Below are 14,874 nucleotides of genomic sequence, written 5' to 3'. Positions count from 1 at the left end.
ATTGATTATAAAAGTCTTCAGTTGCTCATTTATGGATGGATTTGAAATTGCTGTCTTCGAAGCTCATTGCGCAGATACATTGAACCGCAGCAGATACCTGCGAACTCTGAAATTTCTGTGGATAAATATAAACCATAAACTTCCCCTAGGGGAAAAAAGGTTGGGACAAGTACATTGATGGTCTCTTGTTTCTGGATGACATAGAAAAAAAATTTAGAACCAGAAAAAAAAATCTATAAAAATAATAAACGAAAAATTGAAAAGTTCAAAAATATTCAACAAAAATAAAAAACAATCGAAAAAATTCTGTAAAGAAAAATAAAAAAATTTCAAAAAAATTCATAAATATTGAAGTCATTGAAAAATGTACTATCCAAGTTACATGTAGTATAAAAATGTATGATATCAATTGGAGGCCAAGTTTTTATTGATAATTTGGAATATTTATCCAATTAATTGGAAACTTTAATGAAATTCATGATAATCATTTTCAAGAAAAAAGTTAATGAAACAAAAGTCATAACGGAAGTTACGTGCAGTACTAAAATGTATTATATCAATTCGAGGTCAAGTAATTATCAGTTATTCGAAATATAATCTCCGGCGACAAATGAGCCTTGAGAATCCGTGTCGGGCTCACAACGTTTTATCAAAATTACTAAAAAATTAATGGAAATGAAATCATTAAAAATTCACATGAAAGTCATTCGTTACTTCAACAAGGTACACACTTTAAAGAATCGATTCCCCTCCGATTTTCAGGATCCCCTGGTATTATTCACAACATTCAACTTCGATTCGTTCAATATTTATGAATTTTTTTGAAAATTTATATTTTTCTTTACAGAATTTTTTTCGATTGTTTTTTATTGTTGAATTTTTTTGAACTTTTCAATTTTTCGTTTATCATTTCTATAGAATTTTTTTCCTGGTTCTGAATCTTTTTTCTATGTCATCCAGAAACAAGGAACCATCAATGTACTTGTCCCAACCTTTTTTTCCCAAGGGGAAGTTTATGGTTTGATATCACGCCTTTTTTCTCAAAAGATCCTCATTTATGTTATGACAGTTATAGGATTTTAGTTTAAATTTCTATGAATTATTTGCTTAGTACATTTTTATAGATTACATTCTCATACGAACATTTTTTTATGGGACAATCTTTTTCATGAAATTATCAGCAAATAAGGGAACATCAATGTACTTTTCACAACCTTATTTTCCCTAGGTATGATGTTCGGCTTATAAAGTTGGTTTCCACCATAGAAAACCAATTTTTCGTAAAAATTGTAGTGAAAATATTTCGTCACAAGTCTGCCCTTGAACTTTGGCGATTTTTTCTCTTATACTCTAATATGTTATGCCTATTAGGAACTCAACAGCATGGAGGAATCCGGGATGAGGCCCGAGAAATTAATTTCGGTTTATAATGTTGGTTTCCACGTAAAAGACCAATTTTTCTTCAAAATTGTACTGAAAATATTTAGGCACTGGTTTGGTCTTGGACTTTGGTGATTTTTCTCCTTATCTTCTAATATGTTTTGTCTATTGGGAACCCAAGAGCATGAAGAAATGCGTGTTGTGGGCCGTAATATGATTTTCGGCCTATAACGTTGGTTTCCACGAAAAACAACAAATTTCTCGTCAACATTGTACAGAAAATATTCCGTCACAGGTCTGTCCATGGACTTGGGCTATTTTTTTTCTTCTACTCTAATATGCTATGCTTATTGGGAACCCAAGAGAATGGTAGAAAGCGGGTTGGGGGCCGAGATATGATTTTCGGCTTATAACGTTGGTTTCCACAAAAAAGGACCTATTTTTCGTCAAAATTGTACTGGAAATATTTCGGCACTGGTTTTTTCTTCCACGTTGGTGATTTTCCCCCTTATCTTCTCATATGTTTTGTGTAATAGGAACCCAAAAGAGTGAAGAAATGCGTCTCGTGGGCTGTAATATGATTTTCGGCTCATAACGTTGGTTTCCGCGACAAAAGATCTATTTTTCGTCAAAATTGTACTGGAAATATTTCGTCTCCTGTCTGTCTTTGGCCTTTCGCGATTTTTTCCAAGTCTTTGAACGAAGAAAGAACTGACGTAAAGATTTCCTTAATAGAACAGATTTTATTTATCCCTTTTCTTCAAAATTCAAATGAAAGAACACGAAAAATCCAACAGATTTGCCCACTTTAAATGTCGCTTTTGCATTCTGAATCTAGAGATTTCATCTCATCCAAAATGTGCCCCCAGTGAAATATATTTCCAAAGTTTGCAAGTGGCCGCTGAAGTCCAATTATCCACAGTTTGATAGTTCCTGAAAAAAAGTACCCGAAAACTTCTAACATTTATTATGCCAGAACTCAAAGCAGCAAAAAAACTAAGCGAACTTAATTCAACGGAGCAACAGAATTCAAAGACGTTTAAGGTACCTGCATTGGTTTTGGAGGAAAACCATTTCAGGACAATTCAGAAATGAATTTAGAAATTCAAAAACTCAGAATAGAGCAGAAAAAGGAAAATTGAAGTATTTAGGAAAGCAGCAGACTTTTGTGATGAATTTTCTAGATTATATGATACGGTTGGAGTAAATGATTTGAATGATTGGCACACATGCTGCAACACAGAAATATCAAAGTTTGGAAGTATTCGCTGTATATCAGTCATATAAACTTCAATACTATTTGAAAAGGAATACTTTAAAGCTTTCCGAACCAAATTCCATTATATATTACCATAATCAAAGATAAGGAGTGATCCGTCGCATATATATTTATCCACAAAAATTTCAGAGTTCACAGGTATTTGCTGCGGTTCAATGTATCTGCGCAATGAGCTTCGAAGACAGCAATTTCAAATCTATCCATAAATGAGCAACTGAAGACTTTTATAATCAATTTTTTAATTAGAATAACTACACACTATACCAAGACCAGATTTTTTTTTGAAAATCTGATTTATAAAATGTGCAATTCAAGATCATGGTTAGAAACCTCTCGAATCATGTTACCACAATCATCATGAAGGAGTAGAAATTCATAAGACACATATTAGGCAACGAATTAATAATATGAATCGATCCGCTGCAAACTGATGGGTTGAAAACAAGGATCGGAGAGGGTAGAGCCAAACTGAATATCAAGCAAAATATGGGGATGTTTAAAAATAATGACAACACAAGATATAAATTAGAAAACATTTATTCAATTAAAGTTACTAATATCATTCTAACAGTTGCGTGTATTTTAGTTCTATTTATTCGTATATATAACCTTGACATATAACCACGCTACTGACGATATATTCGCACTGGACAAAAGTTTTCGTACTCTGGTTTAATTGAAGGATTATATCAGTTAACAATTATTTCCAATCGAACGAAATAATGAAATCTTGAAAAGTTTCGTTGACATATGCATCGCGCATTTTTTATATTCTTTTTCACACACACATCACAGACTACATTTACGCGGCCGCTTTGATACCGGTTTAATATATCACAAATAACAACATAAATAGTAATCTGCACTTCTTTAGATGATGAAAATTATTGTTTTATTTATCCCGCACGCACTTCGCAATGTCGAAACTCTATTCTTACGATCAAAAACTGACACATGGTTTGTACCCATATATATATGTATATTGATTGATTTATGACTGCTGTTACCAGTCGTGCTGCGCCGTGTGGTACGTTTTGAAGTTGACGTCATATATCAAGAGACTCGGTAGAGTCTCGGGACAAGTACATTGACAGCCCTGTCGTCTGCTGGCCCGAGCTCGCCGAGACTATCTTTTCTCTGAATAAAACGATTCGCGGTGGTGGGGGTAAAATTGGCATGTCATTTTGTTCAATTACGAAACTCCTGAGTCATCTGAGGCTTTGAAAATTGAACTGGAGATTAATTAATAAATTCTCTTTCGATTCCACCCACAATCAGCATGATCGGTGGCGTAATTGCTGAGAAAAAACTTTGCACAGGCTCAAGATTATGCAAAAGTTACCAACACATTCTAGAATTTATGCCTCTATATTTACAACACAATCAAAGGCACTTTGATGCTCTCGAGTTTCTGATTGGTTGGATCTGATGACATCCATTTTTAAACGTTGTCATTGGTTGTTGAAATTAGTTGTTGATGATTGGAAATCTGACGTCAACTTCAGAACGTAGCACACGGCGCAGCACAGCTGGTAACAGCAGTCATAAATTCGATCGATATACATATAATAATGTACAAACCATGTGTCAGTTTTTGATCGTATGAACAGAGTTTCGACATTACGAAGTACGTGCGGGATCAATAAAAAAATAATTTTCGTCATCTAAAGAAGTGCATATTACTATTTATTTTGTTATTTGTGATATATTAAACCGGTATCAAAGCGGCCGCGTAAATGTAGTCTGTGATGTGTGTGTGAAAAAGAATATAAAAAATGCGCGATGCATATGTCAACGAAACTTTTCAAGATTTCATCATTTCGTTCGATTGGAAATAAGTGTTAACTGAAATAATCCTTCAATTAAACCAGAATACGAGAAATATTGTCCAGTGCGAATATATTGTCAGTGGCGTGATTATATATCATGTGTACTGTAACGTAACGCTCTTGCCGACCCGGCCTGAACGCCGCCACGCGTCGGTTCGAGCTACCTTAATTTCAAAAGGAGCAGGTATGAACGAGACGAGAGACAAAAATTGTGTTGATAAGATAACAAAATGAATTTATTAAACAATACTATTATGTTTTTACAAAATGATACGCGTTTTTTAATTTTAATTATGTTTTTACAAAATGATACGCGTTTTTAATTTTAATCTTTGTCTGTCCGCGTTGTTTAACCAAGTCAGGCGAGAGAAGACTCGAAAGACCCGGAAAAACGGAGCGTTTTACTGTATGAAATTTCGATTGAATTTTCAAATTTGTTTTTGTTTTTGTTTATACAATAAAGAACGCTTTATGGTTTATCGTGCCCCTGCTTATTCTATTGCCTCTCCTTTCCGCTTGCATGAGATTTTTCAGACAAAAAAACAAACAAAAAATAATGAAATTCGCAACACTACTAATTGACAACCGATGTCCTGTAATCCTAACCGCTTGACCCTGAATTCTTACGCTTCCTAGCAATTCAAGAGTGTTGTACGCTTTTGTTTTTACAATTTTTTTCAATTTGTGATCGCTTGGATGCTATACGAACTCTAGTCTTACCGCTGCCTCTTGAATCAACGCTTTTATCTGCTTGTTATTTGTTATAATCGATTATAATTTGATTAGATGATTTATCTTGACTTTGGAGTCGTACAATGATTCAAATGGGGTGCGGATTATTGATTTATTCAATTCTAATGCTAATTAATTCGTTCGACCCAACCAAATCGGATAAATTATGAAACAATTTTGAATTTAATAATAATTAATCATAAAATCATTTATTTACCGCCTCTATTCTCAATAAACCCAAAAATGCTAGGTGGAAAGTTTGTGCTTGACCACGGGCCTTAAACGTCGCCGAATGGCGCCAATGCTCAAAAACACAAGACAGGTTAGGATGTGAACCCCAGACCACGGGCTCGATACGTCGCCGAGTCTCGCCAATGTCCTGAGCATTCACTGGGTTAGGTAATTTTGCCCACGGACCACGGGATCGATACGTCACCGAGTCTCACCAATGCCCCGTGCAGCAAAATTCGGAAATTATAGGTTATGTGGAATGGACCCTGGACTACGGGATCGATACGTCGCCGAGTCTCACCAATACCCCAGGCATCCAAAGGAATTATAGGAAAAAGGATTTTAGGTTATATCAGAATAGAGTGTATTTTTCTATTTGATTCTGCTAGTTCTTCTAGGAGATCCGAGTTGGTTCTAGAGGTAGGGTGAACTGCCTGACGAATGAGCCGTGCACCAACTCTTATACCCCGTTCCCCACTCTAAATTCTCTCAAACGCCGAATTTCTCTGTTTCGGACGCGTTCTGCGCATTCTTTTGTAACGGGCCTCTCTATTGGCTCGCTGCCATATTTCGCGCCTTGCTATTGGCTGATCGCTATTTTGCCCGATGCGCCGAATTCCGCTTTGATCAATTTTCAGCTCACCGTGACTTTAAAATAATGAAATTACAATGTCAATTGTTGTTGCTTAATTATTTGAATGATTTGGCTCCATTGTTTCATTTAATATCTTTTAATTTAATTTAATTTGAAAAATCACAAAAAGTCACGTTCGGGTTCCTATAGCCCATGAACGCTTAGCCCCGCGCATGCGCTGTGATCAAGCATCTCGCTCTATTTGAAATAACACAAATTTTCTACAAGCTTTAATCTTTTCTCTATTTTTCTTTGATAGCGGCTATTTTTCCCGACATTTTGAGCCTAATTACGCTCATATTGATAAATAAAAAGTTTAAAAACAATTAGAATAAAGAAATTATGATTTAGTTTGATTTCTTGTCAAGTGGCGCTGTTCGGAGCGTTGCCCGCCGGCTCGCTCGGGCCTTTGTGCCAGTCGCCAATATGGCCGCCGGTTGGGACGCACGCCCGTCATCGCGCCGCGATGTTTTTCGCACGCGTAGTATCTAATAGTTCGAGCGGGCTCGGGCCGCCACGCGAGTGTTACGTCTCAGTACATAGGTTATATATACGAATAAATAGAACAAAAATACACGCAACTGTTAGAATGATATTAGAAACTTTAATTGAATAAATGTTTTCTAATTTATTTCTTGTGTCGTCATTATTTTTAAACATTCCCATATTTTGCTTGATATTCAGTTTGGCTCTGCCCTCTCCGATCCTTGTTTCCACCCCATCAGTTTGCGGCGGATCGATTCATATTATTAATTCGTTCCCTAATATGTGTTCTATGATTTTCTACTCCTTCATGATGATTGTGGTAACATGATTCGAGAGGTTTCTAACCATGATCTTGAATTACACATTTTGTAAATCAGATTTTTAAAAAAACATCTGGTCTTGGTATAGTGTGTAGTTATTCTTTTCCCATTAGGTCTGACGAGTGATAAATTTGGAAACTTTTCCAGAAAGCCTATGGATGCTTTTTTTGCTAATGATATGAAAAGTCGTATCTTAGGAATGCGGTATGCAAACACAAATTTTGATAACAAAACTTATAGAATGACATGTATGTTGAGTATTTCCACTTTGCAAACTACAAATATGGAATTATTATAAAAAAAATTCATTCCGATAAGTCTACTGTTGCTCAGTTTTGGATGCGATCAAATATGATGCCTACCAACATCCCCAGAAACTTACAGAATTGCTGAATGCAATGTGCGCTATGTCATTTTAATGTAACATCATGACTTTTGACAACTTTTCATTATAATGCTGTAGATTCGGATCATTAAAATACTGCAAAAATCTGCAAACTATACAATTTAAATACTGTGCCATTCATTTTACATTTTGACTCTAACTGTAACATCTATATGAAGTAAAAAATTGATTATAAAAGTCTTCAGTTGCTCATTTATGGATAGATTTGAAATTGCTGTCTTCGAAGCTCATTGCGCAGATACATTGAACCGCAGCAGATACCTGCGAACTCTGAAATTTCTGTGGATAAATATACCCTAGGGAAAAAAAAGGTTGGGACAAGTACATTGATGGTCCCTCGTTTGCTGATAATTCCACCCATAAAAAAAACTTTAAACAAAATTTTTTTTTAATTGTAAAAAAAAATTATTTCATAAAAAAAAATACAGAACAATTCGAAAAAAATTTTACAAATCTTGAAAAAACGTCGATTTGAAAGCTTCTTAGAACAATTCAATAATGTCAAAATTTGGAGTTACTAATAAAATACTTGTCCACCGATTGATATCATAAATTTTAGTGCTGCACGTAAATTAGATGGAACTTTTTTCAGTTGATTTAGCTGTTCGAATCTCATAAGAAGAATGAGGCATCGCTTTCCAAAATGATTTCACGCGCGATTTTTCGGTTTATTATTTTTTACTTGTTATTTGATTCTTTTGACACTTTAAAAAATAGATGCAGATTAGTTTTTTTTTAACATAACGTTTTTTCAAGATTTGTAAAATTTTTTTCGAATTGTTCTGTATTTTTTTTTATGGAGTAATTTTTTTTTACAATTAAAAAAAATTTTGTTTAAAGTTTTTTTTATGGGTGGAATTATCAGCAAACGAGGGACCATCAATGTACTTGTCCCAACCTTTTTTTTCCCTAGGGGAAGTTTATGGTTTGATATCACGTCTTTTTTCTCAAAAGATCCTTATTTATGTTCAGATGACTATAAGATTTTAGTTTAAATATCTATGAATTGTTTATAATTTTCGGCGTATAACGTTGGTTTTCACGAAAAAAGACCTATTTTTCGTCGACATTATACTGAAAATATTTCGATAGAGGTTTATTCTTGGACTTTGGTGATTTTTCTCTTTGTCTTCTAATATGTTTCGTCCATTGGGAACTCAAGAGCATGGAGCAATGCGTGTTGCGGGCCGAGATATGATTTTCGGCTGATAACGTTAGGAAAAATAAAGGAAAAGAGGAAAGATAGATCAAATTCAAGACACAACAAATCCAACGGAATTGGCCCTTTTTAAATTGTAATTTTTTGAAGGAATATCTCCTGGTGTGTGAGTTGGGATCGTGGATGGAATTGTATTGCCGGGTGAAGAAAAATAAATAACTTGAAAGCGAAGGAATTCCGTGTAAAAATATAACAAAAATATCACAGGTTTTATTCTTTGAAGAGTACACAATGTTTCGAAGAGTCTACAGGTGGCCAAGATGACGGCGATGTGTTCGAAGAAAGCCGGTTGGCGAAAGAATTCCGAAGTTAGAACGAAAAAAAACCACTTAGAAAAGCCCGAAAACAACTTGAAGCGAACGTTTCAACACCGCGGGCGTAAATCGCGAAATTAAGCCGGACACTTCAAGAAATTTTGATAGTAGAAGACACGAAAGGAATTTAGAAAAGACAGAAGCACGTGGCGTCTTGCGCAACGTCCCGAGTAGAAGAGGCGAGAAGAAGCAGCCGGCAACTACCGGCAAGCGAAGCCCGAGGGAGGGGAGCGCGCGCAGAGGTGCAAAGCACCGCCGAGCTCAAGCGAAAGACCGACCGTCGACTGAGGGCCTCCCGCGAGAGAACGGCGAACTATGCCCTTTTCTGAACACACTCCCCGCCTTCGGCAACCGATGTTGTCGAAGAAGTAACCGGAAGAATGCAGAGCTTTGAAATGGGCCGCTTGAAGGTGGATGAAGCCGTGCGAAGTGTGACGACTCGGGTGAGTTCGTCTTCCCCTGGGTGAAGTGAGACCACTCTGGCGAGCGGCCACTTGGAAGGCGGAAGTCGTTCGTCCGTGATGAGGACCAGGGAGCCAACCTGGATCTCGTTCCGAGGATGTCGCCACTTGGAAGTGGCTAAACCGTGTTGAAGATAGTCCGATGACCAGCGTTGCCAAATTTGCTGGAATCTCCGTTGAATTTGGGCCCAGCGCGGAAGTTTTAGCTCCGGAGTTGAAGTGAGCGAAGGTTCCGGAACTGAATTTAGGGCCTCGCCGATGAGGAAGTGGCCAGGAGTCAGGGCAGAGAAGTCATCCGGATCGTCTGACATGGCGCCCAGCGGACGTGAATTTAGCACTGACTCGACTTGCGTAAGAAGAGTTGTAAATTCTTCATACGTAAGTGCTGAGTCCCCGATAACCCGTTGAAGGTGATGTTTTGCCGATTTGACGGCGGCCTCCCACTTTCCTCCCATGTGAGGAGCCGAGGGGGGATTGAAGGACCACCGAGTTCCGATGTTAGTCAGCGAAGAAATTATGTGTGGCATTTCTGTCGCACTTTCTTTGAAGAGTCCTTGAAGTTGGGCATCAGCTCCGATGAAGTTCGTCCCGCAATCGCTATAGAGCGTATGACAAATGCCTCGACGACTCGTGAACCGCCGAAAGGCAGCGATGAAGGCATCCGAAGTGTAGTCTGTCACCAGTTCCAAGTGAACAGCTGACGTTGAAAAACAAACGAAGACGGCCAGATATCCTTTGTATGTTTTCGTATTCCGGCCTCGCCATGTTTTTACTGTGAAGGGTCCGGCGTAATCAAGTCCGGTGTGAAGGAATGCCCGAGAAGGAGTAGCACGACTGATCGGAAGTTGCCCCATGAGCTGTTGAGCTCGAAGTCCTCGAAACCGAACGCATTTAGCGCAGCGAAGAATGAATGATCTTATTGGTGCTCGACCTCCGACGATCCAGTAATTGGAACGAAGGAGAGTCAAGGTCGATTGAGTTCCGCCGTGAAGAGTCTTGAGGTGCGCGTCAGCGATGACGAGCGTCGTGAATGTCGAATGACGTGGAAGGATAGCCGGATGTTTTGCTTCCAAGTTTAGACTGAAATGCTGCAGGCGTCCCCCGACGCAAAGAGTTCCATGCGAATCGATGAAGGGAGTCAAGGCCGACAGGAAATGACCCCGTGTCAAAAAATTTCCGTTTGAGATTGACCGAAGTTCCGCAGCGAAATGAGCCGATTGTATATGTAGTACCCAGAAGAGTCTTGCTTGTTCAAGATCGTCTCGAGTAAGCTGTATGTCCGTCCGAACCGGTGAGGAGCGCTTGAATCGATGAAGAGCCCGTTGACACATTGCCGTGATTCGAAGAAGTCGTGTCAATGAAGAATACCGATGAACAAGATCCCAAATCTCGCCTATTGGCTCGAGATTTGAAGTGAAGCTGAAGCCGGGCCGATGCTCAAGTGGAGCGTCCGTGGGAAGATTTAGTGGCTGTGCCGGCCAGTTTTCCGAAGTGTTCATTAGCCAAGTGGGACCGGACTACCAGAGAGAATGCTTGGACAACTGAAGAGGAGTCAGTCCTCGCGAAGCACAGTCCGCTGGGTTCTCCTTTCCCGAAATGAAGCGCCATTTCGCCGTTGAAGTCAGGTCTTGAATGAGTGAAACTCGATTCCGGACGAAGTCTTTCCAGCGAGCTGGTTGCGAAGAGACCCAGGTGAGAGTAACCGATGAATCCGTCCAGAGATAGACAGGTGCGCCGTTTAGGGGGAGCACTTTCTGGACGTATGAAATAAGCCGAGACAGAAGAAGAGCAGCCGAAAGCTCGAGGCGAGGAATACTCGGCCGTTTTAGAGGAGCTACTCTTGTCTTCGAAGAGATGAGCCTGACTGACGTCGAGCCGTCCGGAGAAGATGATCGAAGATAGACCACAGCAGCCATGGCGAGCTGCGAAGCGTCAGAAAACCCATGAAGCTCGACCGAGTCCGTTGGAGAAGAGTGTAGCCACCGAGGAATCAAAATGAGGGGCAAATCGCTTAGACTTTCGCGAAATTGCCACCACCGAAGTTGAAGTCGTTCCGGAAGAAGATCGTCCCACTGCAGTTTTGCGAGCCAGAGCTCCTGCATGAAGATTTTGGCAGTAATAATCACTGGAGAAATAAACCCAAGGGGATCGAATAATGAAGCAGTTTCCGAGAGTGCGATCCGCTTAGTGATTGCTGAGGAGAAGTTTGCCTGAAGATTGAACCGGAACACATCCTTGATTGGATCCCAGACTAGCCCCAAAAGCTTTGTCGTCGAATTCTCCGAATTAATCGAGACTGCTTCAGGTTGTAAGGCTGAAGAGTCTAGATGTTGAAGAGCCGCTGGTGAATTCGAAGTCCATTTTTGAAGGGGAAGGCAACCGCGGGCACAAATTTTTTCCAGTTGAAGAGAGATTTCTCGAAGCTCTGAGACAGAATCAGCTCCGCCGAAAATATCGTCGACATAGCGTCCTTGAGTTAGCGGAAGCACGGCCAGAGGGAACTCATGGCCTTCGTCTTCGACAAGTTGAAGCATTACCCGAATAGCCAAATACGGGGCGCAACTCAAACCGTATGTTACGGTTGTGAGTTTATAGCTGATCTGCTCGTTGTTTGAATCGAACCAGAGAATCCGTTGGAACTCTTGATCGTCCGGGTGTATGAGGATTTGCCGATACATTTTTGTAATATCCGTAGCGAAGATGAACCGATGTTGCCGAATCCATAGAAGTACATCGGAAATGTCCTGTTGAAGCTTCGGCCCGGTATGAAGTATGTCGTTTAGCGAGAAACCGGTGTTAGTTTTGCACGACCCGTTGAAAACTACGCGGAGTTTTGTGGTGACACTGTGCTCACGCACGACTCCGCGATGCGGAAGGATGAAGCACGGATTCGTCGGTCTTACGTCGGAAACCGAAATCATGTGATGAAGAGCCTCGTATTCTTGAAGAAATTCCTTGTACAGCTGGCTGATATACTCGTCTTCAGCCAACCGAGCTCGAAGTCGGTGAAGTGATCGGGAAGCGGCCGAGAAGGAGTCTCCGAGTGACGTTGGAGGCAATTTGAAGGGGAGCCGAACAGTGTAGCGGCCCGAAGCGTCGCGCTTATGTGTGTTTTTGAAATGTTGCTAGCAAAATTCCGTATCCTCATCTTGAGTTGAAGCAGAATCTGACGGAAGTTCTTCCATTTCCCAAAATTTCCGAAGTTGAAGGGACACGTCATCCTCGATTGAGGCGTGATGAAGAGATGCCGAAGTAGCGGTAGTGTCCGATATTGGTCCGAGGACGATCCATCTGAACAGCGTTCGTTGCGCGATTGGTTCAGAGGGAAGGCCTTTTATGACTTCTGATTCGATGAGTTTGCCGTAGGAATCGGCTCCGATAATCAGATCGATGGGCCGAGGTTGAAGAAAATCCGGGTCGGCTAGCTGCAAGCCGTTGAGGTGATGCCAAGATTGCCGTTCCGTTGATGTGAATGAAGGAAGAGACGTGGTTAGAACCCGGAGGATGAAGGCAGTGGCCGAGAAGAAAGCCGAGAAGTTGTGAAGAGACGAGAGGTGAGCGGTGACTACTCCCCGCGTGCGCCCAGTCCGTTGATTGCCGAGGCTTAACACATTTAATAAGGCCGATTGACGCTTTAACTGCAATCATTGCACTATGCGTTCTGAAATGAACGAAAGTTCGGACCCGGGATCGATGAGAATCCGAATGGTAGAGGTAAGACCGGCTGAAGATGTGATGAGCGCTAGGCAAGTGGCCAAAAGCACTGACGGCCGAATGCACGAGGCGACGGTTGCGTTGGCTAGAAGGGTGCTCGAAGAGTCCGATGGAAGCACCGTTTGTGTGGAGGTATCCGAGAAAAGCGGAGCGCTATCGCGCGAAGTACCCGTTGGAAATGATCCTCTTGAAATATCCGATAGGTGACTCTGGAGGAGTCAAGCCTGAGGCTCATTCGGCGACGAAGATGCCGATGGTTTCGGATGAGGAGCTCCGGCAGGTGGTGAAGGAGTGGCCGAGATTGATCCGGTGTGAATGAGTGTGTGGTGCTTACCACCACACTCGGCACAGCGGCCGGTTACCTTGCAGTTTACTGCAGAATGAGGTCCGAGGCAGTTGAAACACAATCGCCGCTGTTCTGCGATTGTCCGGCGTTCTTGAGGGGTCCGCTGCTTGAAGTTGGGGCACTTGGCTATGAAGTGCTGGCTGAGGCAATAATGACAACACTGGGTTGCAGAACCGCCTGGGTTTAGAGGCTTCGTGGATGCCATAGCGGCCTTGTGATCCACAGTTGTGGGGATGAGACCCTTTGAAGGGACCTGCGTTGTATATGCCTTGACGGCGCCCGATGACGAGGACATCCGTGAAGTGGCCGGTTTCGGTGGAGGCGTTGCGGTTGAAGACTGCCGAGAAGAGTACTGAGGCACACGAGTGAAAACAAGGATCGGAGAGGGCAGAGCCAAACTGAATATGAAGCAAAATATGGGAAACATGAGAAATAAATTAGAAAACATTTATTCAATTAAAGTTTACAACATCATTCTAACAGTTCTGTGTGTTTTTGTTGTATTTATTCATATATATAATCTGACGCCTTCATATATATAATATACCTGCGAACTCTGAAATTTCTGTGGATAAATATATATGCGACGGATCACCCCTTATCTTTGATTATGGTAATATGTAAGGTAAATGCAAGTTTTTAAGTGTTCCTTTTCAAATAGTATTGAAGTTTGTATGACTGATATACAGCGAATACTTCCAAACTTTGATATTTCTGTGTTGCAGCATGTGTGCCAATCATTCAAATCATTTACTCCAACCGTATCATGTAATCTAGAAAATTCATCACAAAAGTCTTCCGCTTTTCTAAATACTTCAATTTTCCTTTTTCTACTCCATTGTGAGTTTTCGAATTTCTAAATTCATTTCTGAATTGTCCTGAAATGGTTTTCCTCCAAAACCAATGCAGGCACCTTAAACGTCTTTGAATTCTGTTGCTCTGTTGAATTAAGTTCGCTTAGTTTTTTTGCTGCTTTGAGTTCTGGCATAATAAATGTTAGAAGTTTTCGGGTACTTTTTTTCAGGAACTATCAAACTGTGGATAATTGGACTTCAGCGGCCACTTGCAAACTTTGGAAATATATTTCACTGGGGGCACATTTTGGATGAGATGAAATCTCTAGATTCAGAATGCAAAAGCGACATTTAAAGTGGGCAAATCTGTTGGATTTTTCGTGTTCTTTCATTTGAATTTTGAAGAAAAGGGATAAATAAAATCTGTTCTATTAAGGAAATCTTTACGTCAGTTCTTTCTTCGTTCAAAGACTTGGAAAAAATCGCGAAAGGCCAAAGACAGACAGGAGACGAAATATTTCCAGTACAATTTTGACGAAAAATAGATCTTTTGTCGCGGAAACCAACGTTATAAGCCGAAAATCATATTACAGCCCACGAGACGCATTTCTTCACTCTCTTGGGTTCCTATTATATAAAACATATTAGAAGATAAGGGGGAAAATCACCAACGTGGAAAAACAAACCAGTGCCGAAATATTTCCAGTACAATTTTGACGAAAAATAGGT

General features: G+C 40.4%; 1 protein-coding gene across 1 annotated transcript; it reads right to left on the bottom strand.

Annotated features, from left to right (window-relative positions):
- Positions 1-9,143: 9,143 nt before the first annotated feature.
- LOC122411351 (uncharacterized) lies at positions 9,144-10,622 on the bottom strand. The gene has a single exon (XM_043420098.1). The coding sequence runs from the start codon at positions 10,620-10,622 to the stop codon at positions 9,144-9,146; it is 1,479 nt and encodes a 492-aa protein (XP_043276033.1).
- Between the last annotated feature and the right edge of the window lie 4,252 nt (positions 10,623-14,874).

Source organism: Venturia canescens, chromosome 5, assembly GCF_019457755.1.
Source record: "Venturia canescens isolate UGA chromosome 5, ASM1945775v1, whole genome shotgun sequence".
NCBI lineage: Eukaryota > Metazoa > Arthropoda > Insecta > Hymenoptera > Ichneumonidae > Venturia > Venturia canescens.
Note: the sequence above shows the minus strand (reverse complement) of the source record. Positions and strands in the feature narration are given on the sequence as shown.